This window comes from Homarus americanus, unplaced genomic scaffold (assembly GCF_018991925.1).
Source record: "Homarus americanus isolate GMGI-L3 unplaced genomic scaffold, GMGI_Hamer_2.0 scaffold34581, whole genome shotgun sequence".
Lineage (NCBI taxonomy): Eukaryota > Metazoa > Arthropoda > Malacostraca > Decapoda > Nephropidae > Homarus > Homarus americanus.
In genome coordinates this window covers 744,272-759,399 of record NW_024719123.1, presented here as the reverse complement: position 1 = coordinate 759,399, position 15,128 = coordinate 744,272, and the positions used below count along the sequence as shown (strand labels likewise).

The window sequence follows — 15,128 nt, the reverse complement described above, 5'->3', positions numbered from 1 at the left end:
AAGGAAGTGAAGGAGCAGAGTAAGGAGGTGAAGGAGCAGTATAAGGGTGAAGGAGCAGTATAAGGGTGAAGGAGCAGAGTAAGGAGGTGAAGGAGCAGTATAAGGGTGAAGGAGCAGTAAAGGGGTGAAGGAGCAGAGTAAGGAGGTGAAGAAGCAGTATAAGGGATGAAGGAGCATTATAGGGTGAAAGAACATTAGTATTGGAGAGAAAGTAACAACGCTGGTGGGTGGTGATGATAGTGACCTAAATAAGCAGGGAAGGAAAATAAAGGTAGAGGAAGAGGAGGTGCAGAATAGGGGAGAGGAAGGAAGAGAAGATAAAGAGATAGAATAAGAGAGAGGGAAGGGAGGAGAAAGGGAGGGGGAGTTATTTACACAAGGTGGGTGGGGCGGAGTGGAGGCCCCTTAAAACAAACTAGACTCGTTATTGGTGGTGGGGGGGGACTGAGAGCGCCCCACACACGGGGCAATCCTTCTACCACCAACACTACATATCTCTGCTCCCACACACCCCTACACGCCACACCACTTCTTTAATGGTATACCCTGATTCCTCTCTCTCCCACCAGGCCTTAGTGATTACAACCAACCAACCAACGATGCAGTATATGGCTCATCATCTCAAACTCCCATACTTGACTCACTCACTCTCTCTCCCTCACCCTACCACCAGCCATACACGACATGCATCAACACCACACCTCATTCCCCAAAGTGGGTGGGTAAGGCTGGTGGAACAATGTACTACAGCAGGAGGAGGTGGACGACGTTGCAGGAGAGCGAGCCACCACAGAAAACGGGTGTCACTCACAAGCACGCGTCCCTTTAACCCTGGCGTCTCCCCACCTCCCTTGCCTCCTACCATCGTCTCCCTCCCTCCCTGGGTTTACCCACTCCTCACCCTACCATCGCCCCCTTGTATATACCCTACCTACACTTAACAAGTTATCATCACCACCAACATGCCACAGCCTCCGGCCGCTGTTAGATCTGTGAGGTACTGAAGTGAGACGTGTGTGTGTTTGTGTGTAGAACACAATAGCAGTAGGCAGAGGACCAAAACACCTGCCCCCCTCTAACTATGGTGCAAGGAGAAGTGCGACTCGGGAAGAAAGATATATCCTCGAGTGGTGGTAAAGGGTGACCTAGAGGACTCGAAGTGAGCCTCCAGCACTGATGACACAACGTAAAGAAGCTATGCATGGATGACCTTAGTAAAGTGCTCAAAAAGGGCAATAATAAAGTTAAATAAATAAACATACACCAACACTGAGCAAAGGTAATCGCTGGGGTCCTGGGTGCCTCAGAGACAAAATGGTCCATAACTCCATAACATATAGAGGAAAGTATTGATTATCGAACCCATCCCAGGTCTTATTGGGTTACATCCACACACCAAGCTCTATAGAAACCCATTTCTATTTGTTTGTCGAGTTATGACGTCCATAAAACGACCTGGCACACGTGAGTACACAAACATTACTTCCATGTTCCCTGGCACAAGGAGGAACAATTAATACTTAAAATAACATTAATAATAAAAAAGGTGATGGGAATACTAGAAATTGTTTGGGATATTGTAATCTTGTGAGTGGGAGCAGACGGCGCGGCGCGAGTGTTCACCAAGCCTAACTAGAGGAACACCGGGATACCTTCAATGATTAATTCATATCCCAGAACAAGTTCAATAAAACTTGGTAAGGATGTATCTCTTGACATTGTATTATTAAAACCATCATGTAATTTTACGAATCGTTACTGGATTACCTTCAAGTTCTATCCTTCCAGCCATCATAAATGTTAACTTTGGCTTTACTTATCTTTATGCTTCTGGACACGTCAAAAATTGGCCGTTCCATCGATGGCCTTAACTATCCAAGATTATTTCATTTCACAAATCTCACCTTTAACCCTAACATGACGTCAGCACCTTCACCTGCATAAGATATACGAACACTTTCTGGTGTGATAGTAGACAAAGGGGATGTGTTAGACTCAGGTGTGGGTGAAGGGTAAGGTGCAGAAGTGCAGTGTGGGAGGCTATCATTTACACTGTATGTGACCGAACAGGGGCTGTGATGGTTGTTCCTTGGCTGAAAAATCACACACACACAGTACAAGAGTGGATACCAGAAAAGTAATGGTGGTGGCAGTGGTGTTGGTTACTGTGAGTGATACCTGTGAGTTTAGACTGGCCCACTCGTCAGGTAACCTTCGGACCACTCACCCCGTCATAATATTCATAAATAACTCTTGCCTCTTTTACCTCCCTTCCCCGTCTCATTACTATTACTCCCATTCACTTAACCAGTATTCCTATTTCAGTACCCTCCCATCCTCCCCATCACTGTCTCAGAGAAACGTCCCCCTCCCACCTCTCCCTTACACCTTACAGGTAAACTTGAGGTATGAGTGTGTCGTCCTCCAGAGAGAGGTTGAAGAGGCTGTGGCAGGAGGGTGAGGGTCGAGTTGTCAATACAGGTGGTTCTCTCAGCCAGACCAGCAAGCGGGGTGATCCTTAGAGTAGGGTCTAGCGCTTGTGGTCCCCCACCCTTCACAATTATCATTCCCAAGTAGAGCACTTCCTGCAACTATATTTGTGACGTGTTCCTCACAAAGACTGCCCTGTCCCTTTTACCTAACCACCTGACCCACTCATTCACCCACCCGACGACCCACTCACCCACCCGACGATCCATTCACTAACCAACCAAATGAAGAAGTAAGTTTCGACTCCAACCAAATGAAAAAGTTAAGTTTCGACTGTTACTGCGAGTTAGTTTGGCCACGTGGAGAAGATGGCGACGGGGTGATGAGGCTGTGTCAATACGGCGTCATAAACAAACACGACGGCGTAAATAAGTTAGGCGACAGGCCAAGTAATGTTCTCCTCCAAGAGTCGTGTCATTCCTGCCACCTCCACTCCTGCTGTTGCTACCATCACATATCTCGTCACAACCACTCGTTACCTAACTACCATTACTGGTACAGATTCCACCACTCTGACAGGGCCACTATCTACATCCCCTCACACCACCCCTGGCACAATTCTCCCCCTCTCCGATTACCATTACAGTACTGAACTCCTCTCCCTCCTCCCCACTACAGTACTCCCAGGGGGGTTCCATCCACCCCAGCCAACTGTCACCACTTCTAAATACTGTCCAAACACACTCAACATCCTCGGTAACGCACTTGGGCATCTCCCACCCTCCTCACTCACGACGCACCTCACTACACAACATCACACTCAGGAGTCGATGTCCGATAGTCCACAATAGGGGGTGATCAACTCACTGTATAATTCATATGGCTACAGTACAAGACCTAAAGTTCAAGGTTGTTGCTTCCTTGAGAGATAATGTTGGTAGGTTAGGTATAGGACTGAGAGAAGTGGTGGTGTGGGTGTGTGGTGTGGGTGGTGTGGAGTGTGTGGTGGTGTGGAGTGTGGTGGTGTGTGGAGAGGTGCGGTGGTGTGGGAGGTGGTGGTGTGGAGGTGGTGGTGGAGAGGAGGTGGTGTGTGGAGTGCGGTGGTGTGGAAGTGTGGTGGTGTAGAGTGTGGTGGTGTGGAGAGTGTGGTGGTGTGGAGAGAGTGGTGGTGCAAGCTGAATCTCGGCTCCAGCCCATCATGCAAGAAGGGCTGAAGCAGAGACTGAGAGAAGAGGAGGAGGTTGGAGGTTTAAAGTACGAGAGGGAAGGGGAGAGGGTAGAGTACGGTGGTGACTCCTCAACCCTCCAGCGGGTCGAGTGAAACGAGTGATCGATAAAGTGAGGCTGGCACCCCCGGCCACACCACACCACTCTTATGGCACCCAGCCCACCACACTCTTCAACCCCCAGCCACCACCCACTCTTCTGGCACCCCAGCACACCACACCACACTTTTGGCATCACCGGCCACACACCACCATACTCTCCTGGCCCCAGCCATACCACACACCACATTCTTCTACACCCCCCACACCACACTCTTCTGGCACCTGGCCACACACCACCACTCTTCTGGCACCCCAGCCACACCACAACCTCTTCTACCACCCCAGGCCACTATACTCTTCTGCCCTGGCACCCCACCACTCTTCTAGCACCCCAGCCCACCCCACCCATTCTTCCCTGACACACCCATTCTTCTCTGGCCACACCCCACAACAAATTGCCACTTGCCACATCACACCACATTCTTCCCACACCCGCCACATCACACAACACCTCTGCCTGGCACATCACAACACCCTCTTCCAGCCCCAGCCATCAAACTCTTCTGGAACCTCAGCCACATCACACTCTTCTGGCACCCTCACATCACACTCTTCTTCCCTCGCCACATCACACCACCCTCGGACACCCCAGCCACATCACTCTTCTTCGCTTTTCCATCACACACCACCTCTGAACCCACATCACACCACCTTCCCCCAGCCACATCACCTTCGACACCCCAGCCACATCACACTCTTCCTGACACCCCAGCCACATCACACTCTTCCTTTTCCCCACATCCACCCACCTCTGACCCACATCACACCACATGCACCCCAGCCATCACACTCGTCTACTCCCAGCCACATCACACTCTTCCCCAGCCAGCCCTCACACTCTTCTGGCACCCCAACCATCACACTCTTCTGGCACCCCAGCCACATCACACTCTTCTGGCAGCCCATCACACTCTTCTTCTACCTCAGCACATCACACTCTTCTACCCCAACATCATCACTCTTCTTTAACACATCACCTCTTCAGCACCATCCAGCCACATCATCTCTTCTGGCACCCCAGCCATCACACTCTTCTGACACCCCCAGCCACATCAACATCTCTTCTGACACCCCAGCCACATCCTCTTCTGACACCCCAGCCACATCACAACCATGCCCCAGCCACATCCCTCTCTATCCAACACATCACACTCTTCTGCCCTCAGCCACACATCCTCCTGCAGCATCACCTCTCTGACACCCTAACACATCACACTCTTCTGGCACCCCAACACATCCTCTTCTGCCAGCCATCACACTCTCCTGGCACCCCCAACACACCACACCTCTGACACCCTCGGCCACATCACACTCTCCTGGCACCCCCAGCCACATCACACTCTTCCGGCACTCTCGGCCACACCACACAGTTACCACATCTTAACCACCCAGCTGCCCACCACCAACCCTTCAGCCCGCCCACCAACACACAATCGACATTTAAAACAGGAGGAAGGTCAGGCGGAGGACCTCCAGGAGTGGGAGGAAGGAGGGGTGGGAGGCTCACCAGCAGCTGACTGCCTTGTGAACAATCAATAATACCTTCACATAAGTCCTCTCTCCTCTCTCTCTACTTACCTGATTTAAATGTTGCTAAATTCCCTGTCAATACACAGCACCGACACCACCACACTCCGACGTATATAAATATCATTATTAACGCTTAAAATCACTCAACCTTTATAAGTTAACTCACCACACATAGTCTTGTCAGGTTAAATAGTTCTTTTATATATTTTTTTATTTACCGTACCTGTGTTTTTGTTTTAAGAGATCTGTACTTGTAATTTTTCTTAATCTATCACATCAGGTCAGGTCAGTGAATGAAGGACCCAGACACACATTCACCTACAAGACCACGAAGAGGCAGTTAACTCCTGCACCTGTACCAATACACACAACACACTTGACGGGTACTAGAGGTGTTTACTAACATCTTGATGACGGAGAAATAAATATTGTTTTCGAGGAATTAAATCTTGTTTGAAGTCGACACCATGTTTACTATTACCCGGCACCGTCAATATTATTTGGTTGATGAGGAGTACTGGTCACTGGTCTCTCTCTCTCTCTCTCTCTCTCTCTCTCTCTCCGAAAATGTTTAAACTAACCCAGAAAATAGTTCAATCACTATCATGACACCGTTAGTAGTTAAACTGTTATCCTTAATGGGTTAAACCATCATTCTAAGCAGTTAACCTATCCTAAATGGGTTAAAGCACCATTCTTAGCTTATCCTAAAGGGGTTAAACCATAATCCTAAGTAGTTAACTTATCCTAAAGGGGTTAAACCATCATTCTTAGTTAACTTATCCTAAAGGGGTTAAACCATCATTCTTAGTTAACTTATCCTAAAGGGGTTAAACCATCATTCTTAGTTAACTTATCCTAAAGGGGTTAAACCATCATTCTTAGTTTACTTATCCTAAAGGGGTTAAACCATCATTCTTAGTTTACTTATCCTAAAGGGGTTAAACCATCATCCTCACTGAGTTAAACAACTATCCTAAAGGGGTTTAACCATCACCCTAATAAGTTAAACTATCGTAAAGGCGTTAAACCATCATCTTTACGTATTTAAACAACTATCCTAAAGGGGTTAAACCATCATCCGATGAAGTTAAACAACTATCCTAAAGGCGTTAAACCACCATCCTTACGTAGTTGAACAACTATCCTAAAGGCGTTAAACCACCATCCTATGAAGTTATACATCTATCCTAAAGGGGTTAAACCACCATCTTTACGTATTTAAACAACTATCCTAAAGGCGTTAAACCATCATCCTAGGGAATAAACCTTTGTCTTCAGAGCGTTAGTTAAACCTTCGTCCACAAAGCGTCAAACCCAACCTTCACCCTCTCCCGCAAATTACTTCACCGTCAAAACATATTATAATAAAACCAATATATTTCCAACATTACCCCCTTTTTTTACTAGTTTTTATGTCCAATGGCAGCCGCCCGACCCGGAAGCATCTATACTGTACACAGGCATTATCAGACACCTTCCCGACACCACAATATCGCGGCACAACTGAGCTCATTACACACTGACATAACTTTGGGTATAGTGGACCGAGGGTGTAGGTGTGGCGGACCGAGAGTGTAGGTGTGGCGGACCAGAGGTGTAGGTGTGGCGGACCAGAGGTGTAGGTGTGGTGGACCGAGGGTGTACGTTTGGCGGACCAGAGGTGTACGTTTGGTGAATCAGGGGTGTAGGTGTGGTGGACCAGAGGTGTAGGTGTGGTGGACCGAGGATGTAGGTGTGGTGGACCGAGGATGTAAGTGTGGTGGACCGAGGATGTAGGTTTGGACCAGGGGTGTGGGTGTGGTGGCCAGGGGAGTGGGTGTGGTGGAGTGTAGATGTTGTGTACCGAGGTGTAGGTGTGGTGGACCGACGGTGTAGGACCAGGGGCGGGTGTAGGGCAGGGTAGGTGGTGTAGGCAGGGTGGGTGGTGTGGGGCAGGTAGGCGGTGTCGGGGCGAGGTGGGCGAGGTAGGTGGTGTATGGACAAGGTAAAAGGGTGCACTATGCAGACAAATTAAGGCTGGGCCAGGAAGAAGGGTGACCAGTGTTGTGGAAGGAAGCAAGACACGCGTCACCTCAGCATAAGCTTGGTGGTGGCGAGGCTACTGCTGCTGCTGCTGCTGGGGGGGATCAATACGGGCTACTTCCCCAGTACACCACCTTGTCTGCAACGCGTTCTCCAACACTGCCCCAACAATGGTGTTGGTGGTGGAGCGTTGAGTAAGTGGTGAGAGGTTTGGGACTAGGGAGTGTGAGAGAGAGAGTGAGGGAGACACACAAGATCGATTGCCACGTTGGGTGTGGCTTGGAGGCGGTGGTGTTGGTTGTGGTGCAGATAATACTGGAGCCGCGGCGTGCACTAACACTGGCCTCTGCCCAGTCCTCACAATACACTGTGCACCATCAACCACAACTTGGCACTATTCTATCCGCACTTTACCTGTCAATTTTCACGTGAGCTTGACGACGGGTTATGTTGGTAATCCTGGTAGAGGAGACGCGGTAGTGATCACAGAGGGTGAGGGCAGCAGGGCCCAGGCCACGGCTGTGGACTATCACCATCATGGTGGTAGTCACTGAGAGACGAGGGGCGGCGGGTCGGCTAGTGGCAGTGGGCGGCGAGACAGGCGGTGGTGTGGAGCGGGCGGCGGCCAAGCAGAGAGTGAGGGCCGGGCCGCGGGTTACCTGGTAATCCGCTATCGACCACATCCACCCCCACAGGCCGGTCGCCGTCCTCCTGCCAGACCCGCCCAGACCAGAGGGGGGCCACACTCCCGCCACCACCTGCCGACCCCGAGTCCCGACACACCTGGCGCCACGTGTCGCACGCGCCCTCACCGCCACACACACGCACATCAAACAACCAGGCACCCACACGAACGCACGCACCACCGCACTACCCACACGCCTCCAGGAACTAACCCACCACTCATGAATTATAATCAATATTGGGTGGGAAAGTATCCAGCATCAATACCTACTTACCTGCCCCTCAGGACCACCACACCAGGTAGCCAACTTATCATGATGGGCACACACCAACACTACCTGCAGTCATGAACACCTTAATTCTCACTTTTCACACACACACACACACACACACACACTTACCTCTACCATACATCGAAATCCACGCCAACTCCAACTGAATTTACCACTGATAGGACCACTAGTCACTCTACTATATTAACTCACACACCCTAAGTCAATACACCACACTCCGGCACCACAAGGAATCTGTCAATGCCTATTTTACATCACCGTCATGAGCCCGTCAATCAGACAAGCAAAACAGAGGCATCCAGGTAAAAACTATTAAATATATCATCTTCTTGATATAATTCTCTCACGTGCCACACCACACACCCGCATCCACTGTACATTCAATCATTTATTAACTCAGATAAAAGGAGTGAGAGATGGACAGCCCTCGAAGAAGCGGCATTTAAAAGTGACAGGAGGGCCGTCACTCTACCCCCACCTATCTAATCCTTTGTGGTTTGTAGGGAAAATGTCAAATTAGGAGTGTTTGGACAGAGGGTGAGCTATTAGTTATATAGTGGACAGAAGGTGGGATATTAATTGTATAGTGGACAGAAGGTGGGATATTAATTGCGTAGTGGACAAAATGTGAGCTATTAATTTTCAACAAAAATTCGAAGACACGTAAAAAAAAAATCTACAGGTCACCGTCTCTCCAAGCTGCCGTTACTAAGCTATGGACACAAGCACGAGCCGTTACTAGGCTATGAACACAAGCAAACATGACGTTACTAAGGTCAGCCAACGCACTAGACGCGTCACTAAGACCTACAAACACACTCAAACTACAATAAGAGGGCTTGTAGTATAGCACAGTACAACCAAATTACAGCATTACAAGTGCTATATATATCTATCTATATACATAATATGAGGTACACAAAGGGGTCATAAAGCGTATTACAGCGGGACATAAGTGCAGGAAGAATAATTTGTGCTAAAATAGTAGTTGTGAGGAGGGTAAGAGGTAGTGGGTGTGGTGAGGAGGGGAAGAGGTAGTGGGTGTGGTGAGGAGAATGAGAGGTAGTGGGTGTGGTGAGGAGGGGAAGAGGTAGTGGGTGTGGTGAGGATGAGGAGGTAGTGGGTGTGGTGAGGAGAATGAGAGGTAGTGGGTGGTGGGGAGAATGAGAGGTGGTGGGTGTGGTGGGGAGGGATGGGAGGTGGTGGGTGTGGTGGGGAGAATGGGGAGGTGAGTGGGTGTGGTGGGGAGGAGATGAGGAGGTGGTGGGTGTGGTGGGGAGGGTGGGGAGGTGGTGGGTGTGGTGGGGAGGATGAGGAGGTGGTGGGTGTGGTGAGGGAGGAATGAGGGGGTGTGGGTGTGGTGGGGAGGATGAAGTGGTGGGTGTGGTGGGGGAGGGTGTGGTGGGTGTGGTGGGGGAGGGTGGGGAGGTGGTGGGGTGTGGTGGGGGAGGGGGAGGTGGTGGGTGTGGTGGGGAGAATGGGGAGTGGTGGGTGTGGTGGGGGGAGGAGATGAGGAGGTGGTGGGTGTGGTGGGGGAGGAATGGGGTGGTGGGTGTGGTGGGGATGAGGGAGTGGTGGGTGTGGTGGGGGAGATGGGGAAGTGAGTGGGTGTGGTGAGGGGAGATGGGGAGGTGAGTTAGAGTGTGGTGAGGAGGGTGGGGTAGTGGGTGTGGTGAGGGGTTGAGGTGGTGGGTGTGGTGAGGGAGATGAGGTGGTGGGTGTGGTGGTGGGAGGTAGTGGGTGTGGTGGGGAGGGTGAGGGAGTGGTGGGTGTGGTGGGGAGGATGGAGGTGAGTGGGTGTGGTGAGGGAGATGGAGAGTTAGTGGGTGTGGTGGGGAGATGGGGTAGTGGGTGTGGTGGGAGGATGGGTGGTGGGTGTGGTGGGGATGAGGGTGAGTGGGTGTGGTGAGGAGGGGGGATGGGGTGGTGGGTGTGGTGAGAGAGATGAGAGGTGGTGGGTGTGGTGGGGAGGAATGGGGAGGTGGTGGGTGTGGTGAGGAGATGGGGTGGTGGGTGTGGTGGGGGAGATGGGGGTGGTGGGTGTGGTGGGGATGGGGTGGTGGGTGTGGTGGGGGAGATGGGGTGGTGGGTGTGGTGGGGGATGAGGAGGTGGTGGGTGTGGTGGGGAGGGAGAGGTGAGTGGGTGTGGTGGGGGAGGGTGGGGAGGGTGTGGTGGGTGGTGGGGAGGGATGAGAGGTGGTGGGTGTGGTGAGAGGGATGGAGGGGGTGGTGGGTGTGGTGGGGAGATGGGGTGGTGGGTTGTGAGGAGAATGGAGGTGGTGGGTGTGGTGAGGAGAATGAGGTGGTGGGTGGTGAGGAGGATGAGAGGTAGTGGGTGTGGTGAGGAGAATGAGAGGTGGTGGGTGTGGTGAGGGAGGAGGTATGCACTGCCTCACCACCCCACGTCATTCTCCAGTACACTACACTACAGTCTTCGTCAACCCACATCCAGTATACTCAAGTCCTGTACCGTGGCCCCAGGGACAACCACGCCGATTGTATTGATATATCTATAATTTTTCTAAGTCCTTTTCCACGCGTGACTAGGCTGAGGCCCCACCTATATGTAACCCTCACCCTACGTACACCATACAGTGAATGGTACTTAAATCTTTACTTGTAGCGATATTACTAAAAAAAAAGGTTCCGAGTTTGTAAAGGGATTGTACCTGTACTTATCATTAAAATCGCAATTGTGCTGATAGTTCTAAATCAATATACTGGGACTGACAGCCGCACAAGACAGACCAACATACGGTGCTCCTACACCTGGGTGAGGGAGAACCACCACCACCACCTGGGTGTTGTGTGACAAACTAACATTACCCGCCTTACTATGAGGGGGACTCCCTACCTCCTGTCAACACGTCACCAAAATACATATCACCGGGTGCCACGTTGGAGGCACCTTAGAACCCCCCACTAGTGCACCATGGCCACAGTGTTTGCTCCCTCACTACAGAATGCTGCTCCATCTGATAACTTCCTCCACCCCGTCCTTCACACAGTAACCACCCCCTTGTGGACTGTAAGCTCTCTCTCTCTCTCTCTCTCTCTCTCTCTCTCTCTCTCTCACACAAGTACCGAGGACAGTACAGTACTCACCTCACGCAGTTCCTTGATCTTGCTGCCAGCCTTGCCGATGACGCATCCTGCCTGGCTCTGGTGGACCAGGATACGGGCGTCCGACTCTGTCCCCTTCTGCAGCGCCTACACCACCCACCAGGAACACACACACACAGAGTTAACAACATGTACTGTACCTCACACTGACAATGAACTACAAATTTCAATTTGTATCAATAAACAAAATCTAACCTTTATATTTATTAGTGAATATTGTTGATTGAAGTATAACGATTGTTTTACCTAATGTATATAATTGTTGTTGTTTTAGGGTCAAGAGTAAGGCTTTGGGTTTGAAATCATCAGTATTCTGAACTTGTTTATACAATACAATAATAATCCAGATGTATTTATACAACAAACTACACCAATGTAACAAGTGGTTGAAAATTTGGTTGTGATTTGCCAAGACTTTAAAACTTACTGTAACATAACTATCACCACCTTACAATACACTGAACACACACACATAAATAAATAAAAATCAATGAACACAAGTGGACAAATATTACTTACTATGATAAAAAGAAAATTATTACTGCACTTTATATGGCTGATGTAAGGAGAATTAACATTATAACATCTACAGGTAAAAAAAAATATATAATTATTAACTTTACATCTTATGAAACAAAAAATAATGTATATACTGTATTAAAAAAAATATATATAATTTCTATAGATTCAAATTAATACAAACTTGACAGGTATCAAATGACTTAGTAACGAATGAATGAGGGACAATAATTAGTCAATCTGTAAGGTAATGAGGGACGTAATGAATAAAAATAATGAAGGAAGATAAAAATAAGGAGAAACAAACTAGACGCTGGGACTCACCTCATCAAGGCATTCCAGGACCTCATTCAAGACCTTCAGCACCACATCCTCCGACCCGCCGATGGTCAGCACTCTGTAACACACACGGTACACCTCCGTCATAGCCTACACACACCCGCGCTACACCTACACTAACACCCACACACACCCGCACTACACCACCTACACCTTCAGGAACACCCACACACACCCGCGCTACACCCTCAGACACTCAAGATACTAACAAACACACACCATACCACCTACACCCACGCTACACCTTCAGGAACACCCACACACACCCGCGCTAGACCCTCAGACACTCAAGATACTAACACACACATACCCGCCCCCACACACCCGCACTATACCACCTACATGAACACATCTGCATACCGCTACACCTTCACTAACACCCGTACTACACCTACACACACCCACATTACACCTCCAATAACACAATCAAACTCGCTCTACATCAACACAAACACACCCAACGTTACACCTACACACAACCACCCACCCACACTACACACACACACACACACACACACACACACACACACACACACACACACACACACCTACATCCACCTGTGCTACACCTACAAAACCTGTGCTACACATACACACACCACTACAAACACACACACACACACACACACACACACACACACACACCCACCTACACACCTACACAAACCTGTCCTACACCTACACACCTATGCTACACCTACACACCTGTGCTACACCTACACACCTGCTACACCTACACACCTGTGCTACACCTAACACCTGTGCTACACCTAAACACCTGTGCTACACCTAAACACCTGTGCTACACCTAAACACCTGTGCTACACCTACACACATGTGCTACACCTACACACCCGCGATAAACCTACACACACCTACAATACACCTATGCTACACCTACACACACCTGTGCTACACCTACACATCCGCACTACATCTACAGACACATAAACCAGTGCTACACCCACACACCCCTACACACACCACACACACACACACACACACACACACACACACACACACACACACACACACACACACACGACGTTGAGAAGGTTAGGTTTGGGGTTAAGGATGAGTGGGTGAGGTGTGGAGAGTAGTGTGAGGTGTGGAGGAGTAGTGGGGTGAGGTGGTGAGGGTAGTGGGTGAGGTGTGGAGGATAGTGGGTGAGGGGTGGAGGATGGTGGAGTGGTGTGGTGAGTGGGTGAGAGGTGAGGGTAGTGGGTGAGGGGTGTGGTGAGTGGGTAGTGTGGAGGGATAGTGGGTGGAGGGAGGGGTAGTGGGTGAGGGGTGTGGAGGGGTGAGTGGGTGAGGGTGTGGAGGGTAGTGGGTGAGGTGTGGAGAGGTAGTGGTGAGGGTGTGGAGGATGAGTGGGTGAGGGTGTGGAGGGAAGTGGGGTGAGGTGTGGAGGTGGTGAGGTGTGGAGGTGAGGTGTGGAGGATAGTGGTGAGGGAGGTGTGGAGGTGTGGTGAGGTGTGGAGGGTGAGTGGGTGAGGGGTGTGGAGGGTAGTGGGTGAGGTGTGGAGGATAGTGGGTGAGGTGTGGAGGTAGTGGGTGGTGAGATGAGTGGGTGAGGTGAGAGAGGATGAGTGGGTGAGGGTGTGGAGGTGAGTGGGTGAGGGTGTGGAGGTAGTGGGTGAGTGTGGAGGGTGGTGGGTGAGGGTGTGGAGGTGGTGGTGAGGGTGGAGGTGAGGAGGGTGGAGGATAGAGGTGGGTGGAGGATAAGTGGGTGAGGGGTGTGGAGGATGGTGGGTGAGGGGTGTGGAGGATGGTGGGTGAGGGGTGTGGAGGGTAGTGGGTGAGAGAGGGGTGGAGGTGAGTGGGTGAGGGGTGTGGAGGATAGTGGGTGAGGTGTGGAGGATAGTGGGTGAGAGGGTGGAGGATGAGTGGGTGAAGGTGTGGAGGGTGGTGGGTGAGGGTGTGGAGGAGGGTAGTGGGTGAGGGTGTGGAGGATGAGTGGGTGAGGGGTGTGGAGGTAGTGGGTGAGGGTGTGGAGGGTAGTGGGTGAGGGTGTGGAGGGTAGTGGGTGAGGGTGTGGAGGTAGTGGGTGAGGATGAGTGGACGAGTGTGGGAGGTGAGGGTAGTGGATGAGTGTGTGGGAGGTGAGGGGTGGTGGATGAGTGTGGGAGGTGAGGGGTGGGAGGTGAGTGTGTGGGAGGTGAGGGGTGGTGGATGAGTGTGGGAGGTGAGGGGTGGTGGACGAGTGTGGGGGTGAGGGTGAGTGGATGAGTGTGGGAGGTGAGGGGTGAGTGGATGAGTGTGGGAGGTGAGGGGGTGGGAGGTGAGTGTGGGAGGTGAGTGTGGGAGGTGAGGGGTAGTGGGTAGTGTGGGAGGTGAGTGTGGGAGGTGAGGTGGAGGAGTGTGGGAGGTGTGAGGGGTAGTGGACGAGTGTGAGGGGTGAGGGTAGTGGATGAGTGTGGGAGGTGAGGGGTAGTGGATGAGGTGTGGGAGGTGAGGGTGGATGAATGTGTGGGAGGTGAGGGGTGGTGGGTGGAGTGGAGGTGAGGGGTAGTGGACGAGTGTGAGGGGTGAGGGTGAGTGGATGAGTGTGGGAGGTGAGGGGTGGGAGGTGAGTGTGGGGAGGGTGAGGGTGGTGGGTGAGGTGTGGGAGGTGAGTGTGGGAGGTGAGGTGTGGGAGGTGAGGGTGAGTGGATGAGTGTGGGGAGGTGAGTGTGGGGAGGTGAGGGGTGGTGGGTGAGGTGTGGGGAGGTGAGGGTGGGAGGTGAGGGGGTGAGGTGGGTGGTGTGCGAGGTGAGGGGTGGGAGGTGAGTGTGGGAGGTGGAGTGTGGGGGAGGTGGGGAGTGGATGGAGTGTGGGAGGTGGGTGTGGGAGGTGAGGGGTGGTGGGTGAGGGTAGT

At 51.3% G+C, this 15,128-nt stretch overlaps 1 protein-coding gene across 1 annotated transcript in view; it reads right to left on the bottom strand.

The window, feature by feature from the left end:
- Positions 1–15,128, bottom strand: part of LOC121859937 (heterogeneous nuclear ribonucleoprotein K-like) — a 113,825-nt gene that overhangs the window by 16,247 nt on the left and 82,450 nt on the right. Inside the window, 2 exon segments of the mRNA XM_042356899.1 lie at positions 11,396–11,500; positions 12,257–12,329. Of these exon segments, the coding sequence (XP_042212833.1) occupies positions 11,396–11,500; positions 12,257–12,329 (178 nt within the window).